Genomic DNA, 19665 nt, shown 5'->3' on the forward strand with positions numbered 1-19665 from the left:
CTGTTCTCGCCGTCGCTATCGCCGCCATTGCTGCCAGTGCCGCTGCTTCTCCACACACCTCCATAGACGGAGGAGGGTGCCCCCCACCCTACTAAGGGTGGGTACCCATTTATCTACTCGCCGATAGATAGTTACTTGGCTTTCGAACCGCTGGGTGGGCGGGAGCTAGGACTAAGGGTCGAGAGCTCACCTCGACCACGGTGGGACTCGAACAGGTGCTCGAGTAGATGTTAAATGCAGGTGTTATACTCCCTGCGCCACCGCTCCCTGCACTGGGTGATACAGCTGCTCTGCCACTGAGCCATGACCCCTCCCCAGTCTTGCTGTACTATGGGATTGCTGGGTTGCTGCTGGTAGGGAAATAAAACCACTACTATAAGAACTGCTTCCAAAAGCAAGATTTGCCTGTACCCAGCTAAACATTTGAGTGCCAAACATGAAATATACATGTCCCTGACCAAAATTGCCGAATGCCTACATATTCCGCTTGAGAGTATGACTGTTCCTGTTCTGCAACTATGGCATCAATCTAAGTAAGGCAAACTGAAGATCTAGGCAGCCTAGACTACATCCAAGTGGAGGTTGTGATTTGGTTTGTCATCCAGACTGGAGTGGGTTTCTTTTTAACATCCAGATATCCTAATCTTTTTGTAAAGATTGCACAGTAGTGTCATTTCTTCGCCTCAGCCCCACCCCCGCGCCACGCCACTAGAGAGCTTTTAAAATGCTTTTTAAAAAAATTCTTGTTCTATCTTTATAGTCCTGAATGGTTTGAGCTCAGGATACCTGAAAGACTGCCCCCTCCCATATTGTCCAGCCTACCAGTTAAGATCTGCCTTACAAATCTCTGTTCTGTTTGTTCCCACCTTCAGAGGTGAGGTGGGTGGAAATCAAAGGCAGGGCTTTTTCAGTAGTAGCACCTCCCCTGAGGAATGTCCTTCTCCTTCAGGTTCACCTGGCCACCTACACTGCTTTCTTTTAGGTATCAGGCCAAAAAGTTTCTGTTCACCCGGGCTTGATCTTTTAATTCTTTTTTAGTCTGGAAACTGTTATTTTAAGCTGTTTTTATGGTCCATGTTTTTATGTTGGGCTGGGTTTTTAATGCTGGATTTTAATCAGTATCTTTTAGTGTTTTGTTTTCATTATTTTTATTCTGTAAGTTGCCTTTTTTTCTAAATAAATAAATATAGCGTGTTAACACTACAGTGGTATAGTAACGATCAGATTTTTAAAAAGTGACCCTCACCCCCAAATCCCTCTGGTGTCGCAGGGGAGGGGAGTGGTGACTGCTAGGGGCTAAGGCAAGGAAAGTGCAGTGTGTATGTTCCTTTGCTAGTGTAAATGCTTCTGTATTCAGGGTGGCAATGAGAGATACACGGGGTGTCAGCCCTGTGTGGAAGCAACCCTAGCCTGATGCTAAAAACAGTCTTTTGAAGCTCTTGGTGGGCACAAGGCTGCACCAGTGTCTGGAGCTCTGTGTCACTCCTGTGGGGTTTAGAGTGGAGCTCTAAATATAGCTCGGAAGTTGAGCACGTAGTTTGCTTATGGGGAGTTTGGGTTCAGTCCCTGGTCCTGGGGAGTACTGAATGTCAGGGCAGAAGGGGGCTTTGCCTGGGACCATGGAGGGTTGCGAGAAGGCTGTACTGGGCTAGATGTTAACTAGAATGATTATACTAAATTTAAAAATAGGGTTCTAGGTGTAGACAGTGAACCCTTGTTTGTAATCATCTGTTATCTGAAAAAGGTGGAAGGGGTCCCTAGCACTGATGGGAATCAGCAGAATCCCAGACCCCGTGCTCTGCTGCTTGCAAGTTTCAGCAACTTACATCACATCATGCAGCTCAGTGTTAAGCATTTTTACTGAAAAGTAAGCCCTTCAAAGTACAGTTGGACTTTATGCCTAAATAGGTGTGTGTAGGACTTGTCACATTCTTTTTTTTTAAAGTCAGTAGGTTTATATGAGATGTAAAAAGATGGATAAATGATTGTTTCATTTATGTGTCAGCAAAGCGGTTAAGTCAAGTGATAGCTTAATTTTTAATTATTTGCATCTAGTTCATATTTACATTTTGAGAGCAGGACGTATACACGATGCCATGCCATCTCTTCTTTCAGAACTTAAGAAATACACCAATTAAAGCTGTTAAGGACGTTGCCATGGCAATCTGGTCCATGCACGGCTACGTGCCTTTCTCCACTGGCTATCGTTTAAAGTTGCAATTACCATTAATTGCTTTTGAAACATTGCCCTCCTTCTGATCAAAGCTCTTGCTTCTCTGATGGTCCTCTGAAATGTTCAATTTTCTTCCAGAAGGAACAACGAAAGTTAACTACTTTGTACATCTCTTGTCAGAGGGCAGTAGAAAGGACATGGCACCGGCTGCTGTCATTAATTTGGTTTTTTTTGAGCACAGTCCAAGCAGAAATTGGTTTGAGGAGAACAAACGCTCCCAATTCTTTTGTCTCCCACCCATTTCAGGATTTACTGCTTCTTGGAGCAACGGCCATTGAAGACCGCCTTCAAGCGGGTGTCCCAGAAACCATATCCACATTAATGAAAGCAGAGATCAAGATTTGGATTCTGACAGGGGACAAACAAGAAACAGCTCTGAACATAGGTAACATCCCCTCAACCTTTCCAGTAAAGTTGCCCTATTCAGACCAGGCACCCAGCAGAAATGTTTGGTGGATTGAACATGTATGCTTTCAAAAAGGTCATTAACTTCACTGATTCAGCCTATTTGATCATTGAACTAGGTAAGAGGGGAAAACCTTCACAGAAAATGGACTGCTAACTGTGTGCAGTGTTCCGTTTTTGCCTGTACAGAGATCTGGCATGCTGTGGAAGAAGAAGAGTAGGTTTTTATGCCCCTCTTTTCCCTACCTTAAGGAATCTCCATGAAATTGCTGAGCGGTCGGGTTAGAATGGATAAAAGGAAGTACTTCTTCACCCAAAGAGCGATTAACACATGGAATTCACTGCCACAGGAAGTGGTGGCGGCTACAAGCATGGACGGCTTCAAAAGGGAATTAGATAAGCATATGGAGCAGAGGTCCATCAGTGGCTATTAGCCACAAGGTATAGATAGGGACTCTGGGGCAAGTGATGCTCTGTCTTCTTGGTGCTTGGGGGGGGGGTCAACAGTGGGAGGGCTTCTAATGTCCTGGCCCCACTGCTGGACCTCCTGATGGCACTGGTATTTCTGGCCACTGTTTGACACAGAGTGTTGGACTGGATGGGCCCTTGGCCTGATCCAACATTGGCGTCTTTTATGTTCTTATGTTCTTAATCTCAAAGTGGCTGACAATTGCCTTCCTTTCCCCTCCCCACAACAGGGACCTTGTGAGGTGGGTATGGCCGAGAGAGTTCAGAGAGAGCTGTGCCTGGCCCAAGGCCACCCAGTAGGTTTTCTGTGCAGGAGTGGGAAATCAAACCCAGTTCTCCAGATTAGAGACTGCCAGTGTTAACCATTACACCATGCTGGTTCTCCACTGGTTGGAGTACTGGTTAGAATGTTGGTCTGGGACCTGGGAGAGTCAGGTTCAGATCCTCACTCTGGAAGCTCACTGGGTGACCTTGTGCTCCTCACAGTCGCTCAACCTAACCTACCTCGCAGCTTTGGTGTCATGAGGATAGAGTGGAGGAGAGCAGAATGATGTGATAAGCCGCTTTGGGTTCCCACAAAGGCGAAAAACAGGATATGAATTAAAAAATTAAATTGAACTAGCTGCGGTGGCTCAAGTGGTTAAGACGCTGAACTGCAGGCTGTGGAAGGTCAGTAGTTCAGCAGTTCGAGACCCGAGTGTGCCGCATGCCGGAGTGAGCTCCCGTCTCTAGTTCCAGCTCCTGCCAACCTAGCAGTTCGAAAGCAAGAAATTGCAAGTAGATAAATAGGGACCACTTCGGTGGGAAGGTAACAGCGTTCCATGCGCCTTGGTGTTTAGTCATGCCGGCCACATGACCACGGAAACGTCTTCGGACAGCGCTGGCTCTTCGGCTTTGAAACGGAGATGAGTACCGCAACCCTAGAGTCGGATTCGACTGGCTTTCGAGCAAGGGAACCTTTACCTTTACCTTTTACCCCGCTTTACAGCAGGCTTTAGATGAGCAGAAACCCTCTGTATAATCTCCCATTATACAAATGGTAATGGCTGTGATCTATCAGGCCTCTGTGGCGCTCACTGGATGCTTTGTTAGCCAGAGCCCCAGTTCTGAATGTGTGTACCTGAAGCTACGGACTTGGGACGGAATGGGGATTGTGTTGCTGTACCGCCTAGCCTGCTGACCAGCAGTCTCCTTGCCTGAGCTGATGGACACGATCTCGGTTTTGGCCCTTTATCCCTGATGGCAGTCAGTCATTAGGAGGAACTCTGGTACTATGGAATGCTGAGGGCTGCTCCATCGTTTTAGAAAACTGCAGCCTGTTTATAACACATGCCACAGAATCCTCTGTTAGGAGTGTGCATTTTGATCTTCCCAAGCTGAAAATTTCTGAAAAATCTTGGATCCGAATACTTTGCTGGTATTGGGATCTGGGCTTTTTTGGAAATCCTGAATTTTTTGGGGGTCCAATAGACCTGAACCGAAAAGAGGGGGGGGAATGCACACCTCTATTCTCTTAGTTTTTATATATATACTAGAAATAAGGCCCGTTGTGGAAATAAATACAACGAGATCTAGAAAGAGGCTCTGGGAGAGTGCTCTGGCTTTGGGCAAACAGTGTCAGTCTGCTTTTAAAACATAAATCTGGGACCTGCACACCACCAGAATACAGCAGATTCCATATGCAACTGACATTCCAACTGCCTTGCGGGGGGGAGGGAGTTTGAGGTGTGGAATGGAGTGAAGTCCAATCAGCTTCCATATGCAAAAGACCAGGTTGTCGCAGCAGTTGTGGTGTGGGCGGGACCCGGGCTTTGCCTTCTGATTGGTGGCGATATATGCTGAGGAGCAGTGCCATCAGCCATACACTAAGGGAGTGCATTTTAGAATTAGAACTTTGGCACCCACTGTTCAATTATATATAAGGAGAGATTCATTAATAGTAATTTTTAACTTCTTTCCATTTTTAATTTCTTCGTTTCTTTTAAATTAGTTTGTACACCAAGATCTTTGGAATCCTCAAGACAGTACATATGAAAACCTGTGGGATTTGCAGTTAATTTAAGGCTAGTTTTGAATGCCAAAATTCTGGTATTCTGTGACATCACTTGCATTACCTCAGTGAAATTTTGGACAGCCAGTAATTCTTTTTATTTACATTTTTAAAAGATTGCTCTTACTTAGAAGTAAAATTTTAGATGCAGCCTCAATAAATCATATAGGCTTTGCTGCTTTTTACCCCTGTAGAGAAAAAGATTTTTAATGTATTTTTTGTTGGAGGACAAAACAAATCAAGGAGGGCATTCTGAATTGATCTTGATAGAATAATGTAACGTGGCCGTCATTTTGAAGGTCCAAATTGCTACGACATCTGGCTTCAATACTACATAAAGTCAGGTTCATAGATTTTGTTTGCAAACTCAACACACCATCGCTTACACATGCATTTCATGAAAGTCCAACAAGGGAAAAACATTTATCTCTTAATTTGAATTGTGATAGTGTGATTGGAGCTGTGAGGTGTAAGTGGGGAACTACAAAATGCTTACAAAGTCCCCAGTTCCGGTCCTCTAGCACCTTACAATATGACCATTCATCATAGATGTGTACTGAAAAGCAACCAGTTTCTGAACAGGCCCCAAACAAGTACAAATATTAAAGTGGAAAGCACCTATCACTGGATGCTACATGATTTCAGAATCCTGTCTTGCTAATAGTTGAGTTGTGAGCAATCCAGTAGAACTGCCTTTTTCATTGTTGCTCAGGACTCCGTCCTCCAGCCTCAGTTGTCAAATGGCGCCTTTGCGTGATTTGAAAGATGTAAAATAAAACAGCAAGCAGCAGCTTAGAAATTACTGTTCATTGTTGCAGCTGTTGTTCCAGTCAAAAACTACCAGAAAATCCCTTTGAATTAGTTATACCGAATTTGTAACACTTTAGAGCTGCAGTTGTTCCCTGGGGAAAAGACTGTGACTGACACGGAGAGACATGGTTGAAGCTGTACGTTTCTTTCTTTTTTTCTTTTCCAGTGAAATTTTAAAATAAAGATTAGCTCTTAGTACATGGCCTGATTTATAAATCCTAAGTATTTAAATATAATTCAGTATGTTGAATTTTATTTTTTAGTAGAGGTTTAAAGAATCCGAATGGGTTTTTTGGGTCAAAATTTACTCTTTCCTTATACATGTATTAAATCTTTGGAATAAATCTTTGGAAAGCAGTAAGTCTTTTAAACTTACTGAGAAGAAAAACAGGCCCTGAAGAAAATTGGAGTTTGGTTCTGTGTGGCCCTGGTCACATGTAAAGGTTTGGCCCAGGAGAGGGACGAATTGGGGGCGCAGCAAACGGGCACGATCTCACCGCAACATCTGGGAGGTTGTTCTTCCAGCGTGGCCGCATCAAGGCCGGCCGTGGTATCGCCGGCGCGTCCTTCTGACATGCGCAGTTCGGCAGTCTCCCATTCCCCACTGTCGCTTTCCCCGGCATCTGATCGTGCCGGGGAGGGAATGCGCCGCAGCTTAGGGGATCAATGTGATCCCGCCGCCGCGTGTTTCTTTCCCCCCGTGTGGCAGGGATCTGTGTATGCATGTATGAACACTAAGCAACAACACTTTGAATAAGTGACTGGAACTTTCCAGAAAAAAGGCCTAGTAGTTATTGGGTTGAACAATGTTTCTTCATGACATGTAAACTGAATATCCATTCTGTCCAGTTGACGTAATCCATTGAGTGATAACAAATAGAATATTGGGTTGTTTTTATAATATTTGACCTCAAAGGTTTGTGTTTGCTACATGGAGATAGAAAAGGCTTGAAGTTGTGGTATTTAACAGAGGGTCATGGATTCAGTTTTAAAAGACTGTAAGTGTATACTTTAATATGATTGTATTACATTACGGTATTTAGATGTGGGGAACACGTTATCCAGTTTGGACTGCTTCCATCCAGTCTAGATCAGAACCAGGTAGTGGCCACCACAACCAGAAAAGTACCAGTCATTGGAATTTTCCCAGTATAATACTGGAAGAGATGGTCTCTGGCCCACCTCAGCCGACTGTGTGTGAGTGTGAATGTGTGTGGCATAGGTCAGGTTCACCCTTCCTGGCTTCTGACCCCTCCCCTCCCTCCCTTCTGGGTTTCTGTCTTGCTAGAGACTGGGATGCCTGTCAGGATGTTTGTTCTTGCATAGCCTCAGTGATCTGTGAGCTTAAGTGGCAGGAGTCATTTCTGCAACGAATTCGCTCTCCTCCAGGATCAGGTGCATAGGATTTTTTAACCCTGCTTTTTAAGATGTATGCTAGAGTTCTGTTTGTTTTTGTGTGGTTTTGGATATTATATATATATTATCTGCCACTACTACATAGCTTAGTCCGCAGTACATAGTCTTACTCAGGGGTCATTTCGTAGAAAAAGAGCTAGGGGGACTCATTAGCATAACTCATTAGCATATGCCACACACCCTGACATCACCGGAAGTGTGTCCTCCCCACAGCCGGCGGCGACCTCCAGCGGGCACCAGCAGGGAGCTCCAGGCCCCGCCCTCCCGCACCTCACCCGGGGGGATGGCGTCCCCCCGCTTCCCCCCCCCCAAACGACCCCTGGTCTTACTGCTCCATTCTGTCCTCACAGTATCTTGGTGAGACAGGTTACGCTGAGATGCCTAACTCAATGCCCTTTGTGACAGGCTGGGGGTTTGAACCCAGGTCTGTCCTATGCTAGTTCTATATTCTAACCACTTCATCACACTGTTTCTCACCATGGTGGTCCCAGATAGAATTGACTTTGTCCATTCTTTCCTCTCTGTCAATCTTCATGAATTTTAACAAACTGCTAGATGCTTTTTTATTTAATAGGCCTCTTCACCTGATTGATAGCTGTACTCCTTTCTGTTTTATTGTTGATTTTTAACTTTGTAGTTATGATTGCAAAAGAGAAAGTATTGTAGCTATTGTGAGCAACTTTATCTTTTATTGCATTGCTTAGTTTGTCTGTCTGTTGGTATCTCCATAGGCTACTCCTGCCGGTTAGTGTCTCAGAGTATGTCTCTCATCCTTCTGAATGAAGATTCTTTGGATGTAAGTAAATGGTTGTCATTATTCCTCTTGATCTAAGCAAACCAGTAATACCAAATGAAATGATGTGACTGAACGTGAATTCATCCTCTTGTTTAGCTTCAAGCAACTTTAGAGTAGGATGCTACCATTAGAGACTTTGAATTAGGAAGGAAGGAAGGAAGGAAGGAAGGAAGGAAGGAAGGAAGGAAGTTTCAGTGCTTTGTCACTGTTCTTTTGTCATGGAGGTCAAAAGCTGATAGCATGAGAATTTGGCCTGAGCCTAAATGTGTCCTACTAATTGTTAGTGGTTTAGTATATCTTCAGTACAGTCATAGCGTAAGCAGGAAAGATAGGTCTGCAATTCAAATCAATAGAATCAGGCAATGGAGGCTGTTATAGTATCCCAGAAATTATTGTTTGTTTGTTTGCCTGTTTATAGTTCAGACCAAATGTCTTTCATGGGTTGCCTTATGTTGGAGGAGAGGGGGAGCACTGATCAAGACATGGGCTTGAATCCTACTAGCTTTTCCACTAGCAGCAGGAAGAGGAGGGTGCTCCTTTTGACTACCAAAAAGGCCATGCTGTGGATAAAAAGTTGAAGGCCCAAGAAAGATAGTAAAAAATGGGGGGGGGGGATTGTCTTCTGTTGTTCTCCCCCCCCCAATTTTTTCCCAACTGAAAAATTGGGAAATTTAAGGCAGCACTGAGGAAGTTACACCTATGAGATATTTTTCTCTTTTGGAATGAGTGAAATGCTTCCTAAGTGAAAGTTTTTCTCAGTCAAATGTATTGATGGTCGGTGCCCATCCCTAGTCCCTATATCATATAGCAGCTCTGCCATTAATTCACTATATGAATGTAGGCAAACTGCTCATTTTCACCTCTGTAAAATGTGGTCCATTTCATCAGATCTACCTTATTGTCTTGTTGTAAGGACCATTGAGATAATGTGTGAGAAATGCTTTGTGCACTTAGGAAAAATAATTAGGTAGGGTTATTAGTGATAGGCCAACTCTCCTTAGCTCAGTTTGAAACTAGCTTGCTATTAGTGAGTTTCTGCAGAATAATTTTCAATCTGAGGACTGAAATTTGGACAACTTTGTCTTCTGACTGAGATAATTATGAATTCTGGCAACACCTCTTAATGCCTTATGTACTACCTCAGTGCTGGACAGCTCATGCATGTTTACAGATCAAATACATCTGGATGGGAAAAGTTTCATTATATGGTAAACAACTGGTCCTTATTCAGTAGAGGCTATGTATCTAATAGTGTCCTGGCCCCACTGATGGACCTCCTGATGGCACCTGGTATTTTTGGCCAGTGTGTGACAGAGTTTTGGACTAGATGGGCCATTGGCCTGATCCAACATTGGCTTCTCTTATGTTCTTATGTTTTTGGTACTTTTGTGCTAGGCCACAAAAACAAAAGAGAATCAAAGTTATCAGAAGTATTTGGTATACCTCAGAACTAATGGAAGCCCTGAAAATGTTGAAAACCATAAAGGGAGAGAAACCAAGAAAGATCATGTTGCTTGTCAGACCATCAGAGAACTGGTTAATTTATATCTATTGTCCTCCTGAGTCTAGACAATTGGTGATTACATGGTCTGCTTTGAGTGATGCTTGAACTTCTGGGATGTTTTTCCTTTCCACCATAAAAAACCTCCAGCCCTGACTTATCAAGGACCTGTTTGGTCTAGTCAGTGTTTTTGTGAACCATATCAGTAGCTCATAAGGCAAGAACCCTTTGGTGGCCCTATCATTCAAAGGATTACTGCCTCTGAATATGGAGTAGTCATTGCTAATAGCCATTGTTAGACCTATGTGCCATGAATTTGCCTAATTCTTTTAAAAGCCATCTAAGCTAGTAGCCCTCACTATGGCTTCTCAAGTGAGTTATGCATTGTATAAGAATCTTGTTGGCTTCGACATGTGGTATCCCATTTATGGAAGAATGCCAGTTAGCTGGAAGTGTCTAATCAGCACATTATCTCTCTGTGTTACATCATAAATGCAGAAAGGCTTATCAAAAATGCATCAAAGCCTGTCTGTTCTAAGTCCAGACACACAAGACAAGTGCATAAAGGCAATAAGCTAACTGTTCACAGGAGCAGCCTACTTGTGTAAGCTATTTATTGAAAGTCTGAGCTCACACAAGAACACTCTTCTCTTAGAAAATCATGTTGCAGTTTTCCTATTCCTGTTCCAGCAATGCTCTCTGCATGAGGCTGCCCTTGAAATGTGTTTGGAAACTTCTGTTGGTTCAAAATGCTGCAGCCAGGATGTTGATTGGAATGGGTCATAGGGAACATATCACTCCAGTTTTGGCCCATCTACACTGGCTCTGTTTCTGGTCATAATTCAAGGTGCTGGTGTCAACCTTTAAAGCCCTGTGTGGTTAGGGGACAACTTACTTAAAGGACACCTACTCCCTTATGAACCTACCCGACCACTGTGGGTATCTTTGGAGGCCCTGCTTTGGAGGGCCCCCCACCTTCTGAGACTAGGCGGGTGGCAAGCAACCCAGGAGAGGCCCTTCTTGGTCTTGGCACCAAAACTCTGGAACTCTCTCCCCAAGGAGGCTCGTCTTCTCTTTCTGTTGCCATCTTCAGGGTTCATTGACCTGGTTAGTTGGTCTGACCTACTGGATACTTGGTTGACTTCTGAAATTTGGATATGACTCAGCATACTAATGTAGTTGTTTCTGTTGCATTCACCCATCATTGGATACTGAGCTGTAATTATACTACAGATGTAATATCAAATCAACCACTAGAGGAAGTGAAAAACATGTGTAAAGGGGGGGTAGCCCCAAAGCAGTAGCGACATACAAGCAAGGGAAATGAGAATGCAGAAGAGCCCAGATACGCTCTTCATTGCCTCCTGGACCTGCACACTTGCCAGCCATGTCCAAGATAAGCCATTTGTCTCCACTGCTTCCTCCCAGTCTCTCTGGCTGAGTACAATCAACATCTCTCCTCCACACTAACTTGCCAGCACACCAACATCTTCACAGGTAGATGTGTTTTTTCCCAGCACTAAGCCCAAAAAGGTTGTCTACACTTAAGCTATCCCTTGTTTTTTTTCCACTAGCATCAGGTAAGCAGAAGTGTCCAACCTGAGAATTCTAGTTGTAGCTATTATGACAACAGTAATCCATATACTGCATTGGAAATAATGATACTCACCATTAACTATGAAAGAATTCTAGGCAGACTTATAGTGGGAAAATGATTTTATATCTCCCCTTGTGTGATTCTCCTTTATGCTTGAGTAAGTTCAGGTGGTATCAAATTACTGCTTTTGCTTTAGTGTCTAGAGTTGCTTTTTTAAAACTTAAAACACATCATGTCAGCAAGGAGAAATCCATGTTGTTACTTTTTACACACATTTTTTTAAAAATTGCATTATTTAAGTGAATTCTGATCATTATGTGTTACTCTTTTATTGTATAAACCAGGGGTCATTTCGGGGGAATCGCGGGGGATCGTCGTTCCCCCGGGTGAGGGGGCGGGGGGCGAGGCACACAACAAAGCCCCAACCCTCCCTCCTCGCCCTCCACTCTCTCCCGCCCGCCCCTGAAGTGCCTCCCCGCGAGCGTGGGTGCGGGCTGGCTGGGGCGCCTGGGAAGGCATGCGGGGCCCCGGAGAGGCGAGCGAGGCGGCGCTGGGCGGCTGGGGATGGGACAGAGCAATGGTGCGTCGGTGATGTCCGCAGAACAGGAGAAGGATCCCGCCGCGGCCCTTAAGAGACCCCAAGGTAGGCGGGCAGGGTCGGGCCCGCGTGCTCCCTCCCTCCTCCTCCTCCTCCTCACAGCAGGCCCCGCCAAGCCGCAGCCGCCTTCGCGGCCCGGCACGCTGGTGGCGCCCACGTGCCAGGGCCCGGCCAGGCTGCCGCTGTGTCCTCCGTCACCGGCCCAGCCCTTCTCAGCTCCCCGGCTGGCTGGCGGGTGGGCTTCCCTGGCGAGGGGCGGCCTGGGCCCAGCCCCCAGCCCCCGCACAAGCCCGGCCTGCGCCGCCGCCACCTTTGCTCAGCTCCCCGGGGGGGTGGGGGCGGTGGAGGACGCTTTTGTCTGGCCTGAGGCCCCGGCCCTCCATCCTCGCCCTCCGCTCTCTCCCACCTGCCCCTGAAGTGCCTCCCCGCGGGCGGGCTGGCGGGCTGGCTGGGGCGCCTGGGAAGGCGTGTGGGCCCCGCCCCGGAGAGGTGAGCGAGGCGGTGCTGGGTGGCTGGGCGCGGGACGGAGCGATGGTGCACCGGCGATGTCCGCAGAACAGGAGAAGGACCCTGCCGCAGCCCTTAAGAGACCCCGAGGTAGGCAGGCAGGGCTGGACCCGTGTGCTCCATTCCTCCCTCCTCCTCCTCCTCCTCGCAGCAGGCCCCGCCGAGCCCCAGCCTCCTCCGCGGCCTGCCCGCCGGGCCATGGAGGCCAGGTGCCCAGACGGACAAACGGACAGGGAGGCCTCCTGGCCCACTCCCTGTGGCCGCTCTCTGCACGCATGCAGGGGCACACTGGCGGCGCTCACGTGCTGGGGTCCGGCCAGGCTGCCGCTGCGCCCTCTGTCATCGGCCCGGCCCTTCTTGGCTCCCCGGCCGGCTGGCTGGCTGGCGGGCTTCCCTGGCGAGGGGCGGCCTGAGCCCAGCCCCCACCCCCGGCGCAAGCCCGGCCTGCGCCGCCGCTGCCTTTGCTCGGCCCCCCGGGGGGGGCGGGGGCAGTGGAGGACGCTTTTGTCTAGCCTGAGGCCGGCAGGGGGAGGGGGGCCTTTGCCTCATTGGGCCACGAGGGCAGACCCCTCCTCTGGTTGCACAGCTGCGCCAGCCGAGGGGAGGGCGCCCACGCTCGGCTGACGAGTCATACCATTTAACCACCAAACTCATAAAATGTTTCTTATCAATTATCAACAAAACAGGGAGGCCTCCTCCAACAACAACATTACAAGAAATCCAATAAAACCCAGCCAGATAATGTTCCTGAAATAAAGAGGCCCTGGTTAATGGGGACACACTTCCGATGATGTCAGGGGGTGTGGCATATGCTAATGAGTTATGCTAATTAGTTCCCCTAGCTCTTTTTCTACGAAATGACCCCTGGTATAAACAGTAAATATGGGGTACTTAAGATAACCCTTTTTCATTTCTTTTTAAATAATATAAAATTGCTGTACAAAAATGACATAGGGATTTCCAGTGCAATAGAACAGTTTTCCTATTGCCATGTAGCATTCTACGCTCTGTGAAGGGAGAAGAAATGAGAAGGAGAAAGCTTTGGAGGTGTATGTAATTTTTATTATTTATTTATTTACTCATTTTATTTGATAAATTTGTATCCTACCTTCCCTGCCGTTAAGAATGACATAGGGATTTCCAGTGCAGTGGGAGTGCCAGTAGGATCAATGATGGATGTCTTGATGTACTTGGATTTTGAGTTGTCTTATTGTTCTAGATTGTTTGTACCTTTAAAGTTTGAGACCACTTTGGGTCTTATGTTCCAGAATAAAAGTGGCATATAAGTCTTCTAAATGAATAAGAAAGATGAGAATTTAAAAATTGTGCTCAAAAAGATGCTATATAAGATATTGAAATGTAATTACAGTATCTGAATACTGAGGATCGCTTCTCATGTTAAAGCAGAAGCATTTATACTTTCGATCGTTTACTGGGTGCCTTGCTCTGTCTTGTGTTGTCTGTGGCCTGCTATTCATCTTATTTTCTCCATTTGTATGCTTCAAAAACTCACGTTGGGCAGCTGTGGCCAATCATGGCACTCCCAGCTTTTTCGCTGCAAACGTGTAAAAGTACGTGCATGCCGTACAGTTTTCAAACGTTGCATTTTAGCAGTGCCGTGACTTGAATGTTGGACTAAGACTTGACAGATGTGGCTCAAATCCCTGTGCCGTCATGGTAGTCATTGGATTACATTGGGCCAGTTACATCTCGCTTACTCCCATTGTTGTTGGGAGAAGGAAGAATCATGTGAATTACTAAGAACTTTGTGGATGAAGAGTGGACTAAAGATATAGACAGAAGTTACACACATATAAATAACATCATCTGTACAGAAACTCTCATCTCTTTCACAGTGGCTGGGGTGGGGGGGGGACATTGTGTGAGAAATACAAACTACAATCATTAACTTATTTGCTTTCCAGTTTCTTATCCATGCCCTTCTAAGACTGTAATAAACTTCACCCCATAGGTAAACCACAGGATCTGTATGGTTACTGGCTGTGCTACAATTACAGAACTCCTTTTTAAAATTCTATTTCTAGTCTGTCTTTTTCCGTGAGACTCAATGCAGTTTACACAGTGTAAGTCAATACAATCCATAGGATGAGGTATCTAATAAGCAATGCAATAGGAATATGACTCCACATATTTAAAACAAAGCAAAAAGCATTAGATGTGATATCAAACAACAGTATCAAAAACGGTATTACAAAAGTGGGAAGCAATGCAGTAAGAGCAGGATAATACCAACAGGCAGGTAGTATATACCATACACAATGGCATAGTCCACTTCCTTTTATAAAAACGCATTCCCAAAGCTCTGTTCTACATAATTTTACATAGTTTGTGAAATGACAGAAGTGCGGGAGCCTCTCTGACCTTCTCAGGCAGCCTGATCCACAAGGCAGGGGCCACAACAGAGAATGCACGTGTTATTGCGGGAGCGGTGGCACAGGCAGTAAGGGAAGCCTGCTTTAAAAAACATCTGGGCAAACAGCTTCAACTGTTCGATCCCCCACCGCGGTCAGGGTGAGCTCCTGGCCCTATGTCCCAGCTTACGTTGACCCAGCGGCTCGAAAGCCCGTTAAAGGGCAAGTAGATAAAATGGGGACCTGCTACTAGAGCAGGGGGGCACCCACCTCGGTTGTAGCGGCGAGGGCGGAGAGCGGAGAGCGGAGATAAGTGGCGGCGGTGGGAAAATGGTGGCTGGCGAGACGAGGCGATGGATGAAGGAGGCCGGACCAACTAGGCGCGGAGGCGGAGCGACGCGGCAGGCCGGAGCCTGACTTGGATAGAGGCTGCTGCGAGCATGCGCAGAAGCACAAAGTGGTCCTGGCCTGGAGGCGGAGTTACGACAGCCGGAGTTACGACAGCCGGAGAAGTGGAACAACAAAGACCAGCGCCGAAGAAGGGTCACCGCCGGACTATCCCCTCGCAAGGAAGAAGATCTGCTACAGAACAAGGGTGCCTGGTAGGAATTTCACCTTCCCAACTTACATGTGGCCCTAGATTAGGTGTAGGAATTTCACCTTCCCAATTTACATGTGGCCCTAGATTAGGATTGTTCGGAAAAATTAGAATTGTAAGCCGCTCAGAGCCCCTTAGGGGGGTGAGCGGGATAGAAAGTTGAATGAGATAAATAAATAAATAAATTATTGGTAGTTGTTGGATCTTAACCATTTGTAGGATGGCACCTACAGGAGGCTTTGCCCAGATGAATGATGCTGTAATGGGGGAGTGTAGGACGAAGGGCACTCTTGCAGATAAGAGGCTCTATTGCCATGAAGGGTTTTATATGGGATAACCAGTACCTTACCGATAGTCTAGTATTGATGTCACCGTGACATGGATCCATGTGGTGAGGTTGGCCAAGTGAAACTAAGGGGCCATCTTCCAGGCTAAATGAAGATGAAAAAAAAGGGGGGGGGGTTTGCAGCTTCACCAACCTGCTTCTCCAGCAGTAATGTTGGTTCCCTAGGCTCTTAAGTGAGTCAACAATGTTCAGCTGAACCCCATGGAAGATGGGAAGCACAGTGTCCTTCAAGACCTCTCAGTATTCCCAACCAGCCTTCCCTCTGTCTTTTCAGGAGTCAGTTTCAAGTTGCTCAGTCTTAGCCATATAACCATGGCAGCCATGCAGTGGCCCAAGACCTCTCTGGCATCACCAGGAGATTTAGATATCTCACAAGTCCACCCAACTACAAATGGTTTCTCTTAAGGGCTTTACATAGAGATTGAATAGCATGAGGAATAGGTCAGTGCCTTGTGGAACCCCACAGGACAAATTCCACACTGATGACAACCAGTTTCCCATGGCAACCCTCTAAGTTTGGTTGGTGAAGAACAATTTAAACCAGTCCAGAGTTAGATCCCTTGATACCTACTTCTGCCTCCAAAATAGCATAGCAAGATGGCTTGGTCCACTGCATCAAAGGCTGCAGAAAGATCCGAGAGGAACAACAAAGAGGCATGGCCCTTTTCTACATTCAGACACCGATCATAAATTACAGTGACGAGTATAATTTCTACCGTAACCTGAAATCAGACTGAAAAAATGTCCAGGGCAGATGAGTTATGCAGGAAGACTTAAAGTTAGTCTGCAACCACTCTGTTGCCCAAAAAGGGCAGATTAGAGACTGGGCAATAATTAGCCAGACTGGATAACTGGTCACATAGTTTTTCTGTAGCACTGGTATTTTAAAGTAGTGGATGGATAACCTCCTCTGTTAGGCTGAGGAGAGGCACCATGAGTCACTGATTCATTTATGATGGACATCAAGGACTCATTAATGTGGTCTTTACATGATATCTTCAACCAGGATGAGCAAGGATCCAGAGCACAGGTGTTGGCTGTCACAGAGCCCAAGATCCTGCGAATATCCATCACAGTAGCTGGGTCAAAATAATCCATAAACGGACCAGACAGTGTGTCGGACACGTCTCCTGACTGTGTTATGTTACAACCAGCATCCAAATCTGAACGTATTTTTATCAGCAAAAAACTTTGCAAAATCATTACAACTAATCACCTGTTCCTGAGAAAATAAGGGCTCATATTTAGGAGGAGGAGGAGGATGGATTTACACCCTGTCCTGCACTACCTGAAGGAGTCTCAAAGTGGCTTACAATCTCCTTTCCCCTCCGCACAACAGACACCCTGTCAGGTAGGTGGGGCTGACAAAGCTCTTTCAAGGACTGCTCTTGAGAGAACAGCTCTGAGACAACTTGTGGCTGACTCAAGGTCCCACCAGCAGCTAGATGTGGAGGTGTGGGGAATCAAACCCAGCTCTCCCGGATTAGAGTCTGCAGTCCTAACCACTACACCAAACTAGATCTTAGGAAGCCCCGGAGCAAAAATACTTGGGCTGGTTGCTAACTAGTTGATGCAGTGATAGCAAAGAAGTAACATTTCCTTTACTGTGCAGAATTCAAGTACAAAAGCCATGTGATACCTTTTGTACAAAACCCAATAAAATAAAACAAGAGTGTAAGCTTTCAAGCTCATTAGAACTCTTCATCAGACTGGATGTTAAACAATCAAAGCAAAAGAAGGGGGATCTTTCAGGTCATGATCTTGAAGCTTCTTCATGAACATCCTGTGTAATATCCTTTGCTGACTTCAGTGGGCACAGAGGGTGCAATTTTGTCATTTGGGGAAGAAAAAGCAAAAAAGTAGAAGCCACCCTATGAAAGCATAACTACCAAGAGAAGATTGGCTGTTTCTCTGACACCAAGTGAAATAACAGGTCCCCCGTTTGGTGTGGAGCCAGTTTGGTGTAGTGGTTATGTGCGTAGACTCTAATCTGGGAGAACTGGATTTGATTCCCCACTCCTCCACTTGCACCTGCTGAATGACCTTGGCAAGCCATAGTTCTGGCACAGCTGTTCTTGAAAAAGAGCAGGTTCTGTCAGAGCTCTCTCAGCCCCATGTACCTCACAGGGTGTCTGTTGTGGGGAGGGGGAGGGAAAGGAGTTTGTAAGCCACTCTGAGGCTCCATTGGGTAGTGAAGGGCGGGGTATAAATCCAATCTCCTCCTCCTCCTCCTCTTCTTCTTTGTCTTCTTCTTCTTCTTCTTTGTCCAATAATAAAGGGAAAAACATAGTGCTATTAATATTAACAACACTTGTGATTGATTTTAGTTGGAGTGAGTGAAAAGTCAGTGTAAGCCAAACTGTGGTAATAATACCTAGTGAGACTTGCCAGGTTCATTTTCTTCCTTTTGAATTGACCTTTCGCTTAGCAGCTAAATCCCAGTATTCCCAAACTAGACAGATACCTAGTTGGGTCTCTTCGACTGGAGGACAAAGACCAAAGTGTCTTCCTGTAACAGATGCTTGAGTTGAGAGAGGTTCTGCTTGTATAGCAGCCAGTGGCCGCACCTTAGACAGCCAGATTGCCGATTCCCCCAACCCATGGGACATGGGAGTGGTCCCTGGTGCGGTGAGAGGAGCTGCAGCTGGAAATTGAAAACAGAGAAGCCACAGTACACACCCTCAAGTGCTTACACATGTCTAAGCCACACTTTGGATCCCAGCCATAATCACTGTTTCACATATGCAGTTTATGGCATAATGTGCACTTTAATCAAAACAATTTGAAAATATTTTGCCAAAACATTACTGAAGGCAGGATTATATAACCCAAAGTCAATTATTTCAGGCTTAAAACTCGTTCACTGTTTATTTCAATTACACTCAAAGTGGAGTTAAGTGAGTATGAAAAGTTTTTAAATGATCAAGTGTTGTGTTGTAAAAGATACTATAAAATCAGGTTTTTAAAATACATTTTTGTGTGTAAAAATCAAATGCATCCCATTTCCAAGGACCATTAGCAGTAGGTGCTTTGTAGTTAATTACAAGTTATTTAATTTTATTATTTAGTGATTGTGTGTTTTATTTATTAATTTTTATTTCCCTGTTCCTTTGGTCCAGATAAGGAGATTTTTTGCGAAAAACCGCAAAAGCGATTCACATTGGTTGCTGGATACTGGCTCAGGAACTGTTTTAATCAGATGTGCATCTGATCAGGCCCATAAAAAGCAAAACAGTCTGCTGTATTATTTTAAACGCATCAACCACCACTACTAGATTTAAAGACTTTCTAAAGAAAATGTTACTGCCATCCTCCTGATAGCTCTGTAGAGGAGGACTGATCAAATGGGCCTTCCTTTGGTAGGTAAAATGGTATCCTCCTAATTCTGGAAGAATAGCTGTGTTAGTCTATTGTAGCAGAATAAAACTGAAGTCCAGTGACACCTTAAAGATTATTAGCTTTTAAGGAGCCAGTGGACTCTTAAGGAGCCAGTGGACTATCATCCGCATCCACAGAACTCTTGACACCCAAAACAAAGCCTCTTGCAAAGATCTGAAGACCTCAGCTGTGGGGAGGGGTATGGAGCTGGGCAGCTCATGTGATTTGTTTTCATATAATGATTGGGTTAGGCCTGGATGAGCCCAGAGGGGTTATCTGTCCAGAGGCCCATGGTGGCTTTTGGCAGTCCTCAGACAGAAGGTCTCTCAAGGTCTGCTTACAGTGAGATCCAAGGCTATTGTTGCCCATACACTCAAGCTTTTCGGATTTTGTTTTTTAATTCATGATTTGTGGTTTGTGAAATTAGGGGAGTTCTGTCTGCCTCCTCCTACTCTGCCTTTGTTGGTCATCTTCACAAACCCAAGCGTCTTGCCGGCTTAGCAAGTTGCATGAAGTAGCATGTTAATGCTGATTTCATGTGTTTGGCATATAAGAAACAAATAAAGGGATTTTTCTCTCGTTCTGTAATC

At 45.7% G+C, this 19665-nt stretch overlaps 1 protein-coding gene across 1 annotated transcript in view; it reads left to right on the forward strand.

Moving 5' to 3' along the window:
* Window positions 1–19665, forward strand: part of ATP8A2 (ATPase, aminophospholipid transporter, class I, type 8A, member 2) — a 224812-nt gene that overhangs the window by 170345 nt on the left and 34802 nt on the right. The window contains exons 23-24 of the mRNA XM_015413822.1: window positions 2480–2618; window positions 8114–8178. Coding sequence (XP_015269308.1) covers window positions 2480–2618; window positions 8114–8178 — 204 coding nt within the window. The remainder of the gene's footprint in view (window positions 1–2479; window positions 2619–8113; window positions 8179–19665) is intronic.

Source organism: Gekko japonicus, unplaced genomic scaffold (genome assembly GCF_001447785.1).
Source record: "Gekko japonicus isolate JY-2015 unplaced genomic scaffold, Gekko_japonicus_V1.1 scaffold931, whole genome shotgun sequence".
NCBI lineage: Eukaryota > Metazoa > Chordata > Lepidosauria > Squamata > Gekkonidae > Gekko > Gekko japonicus.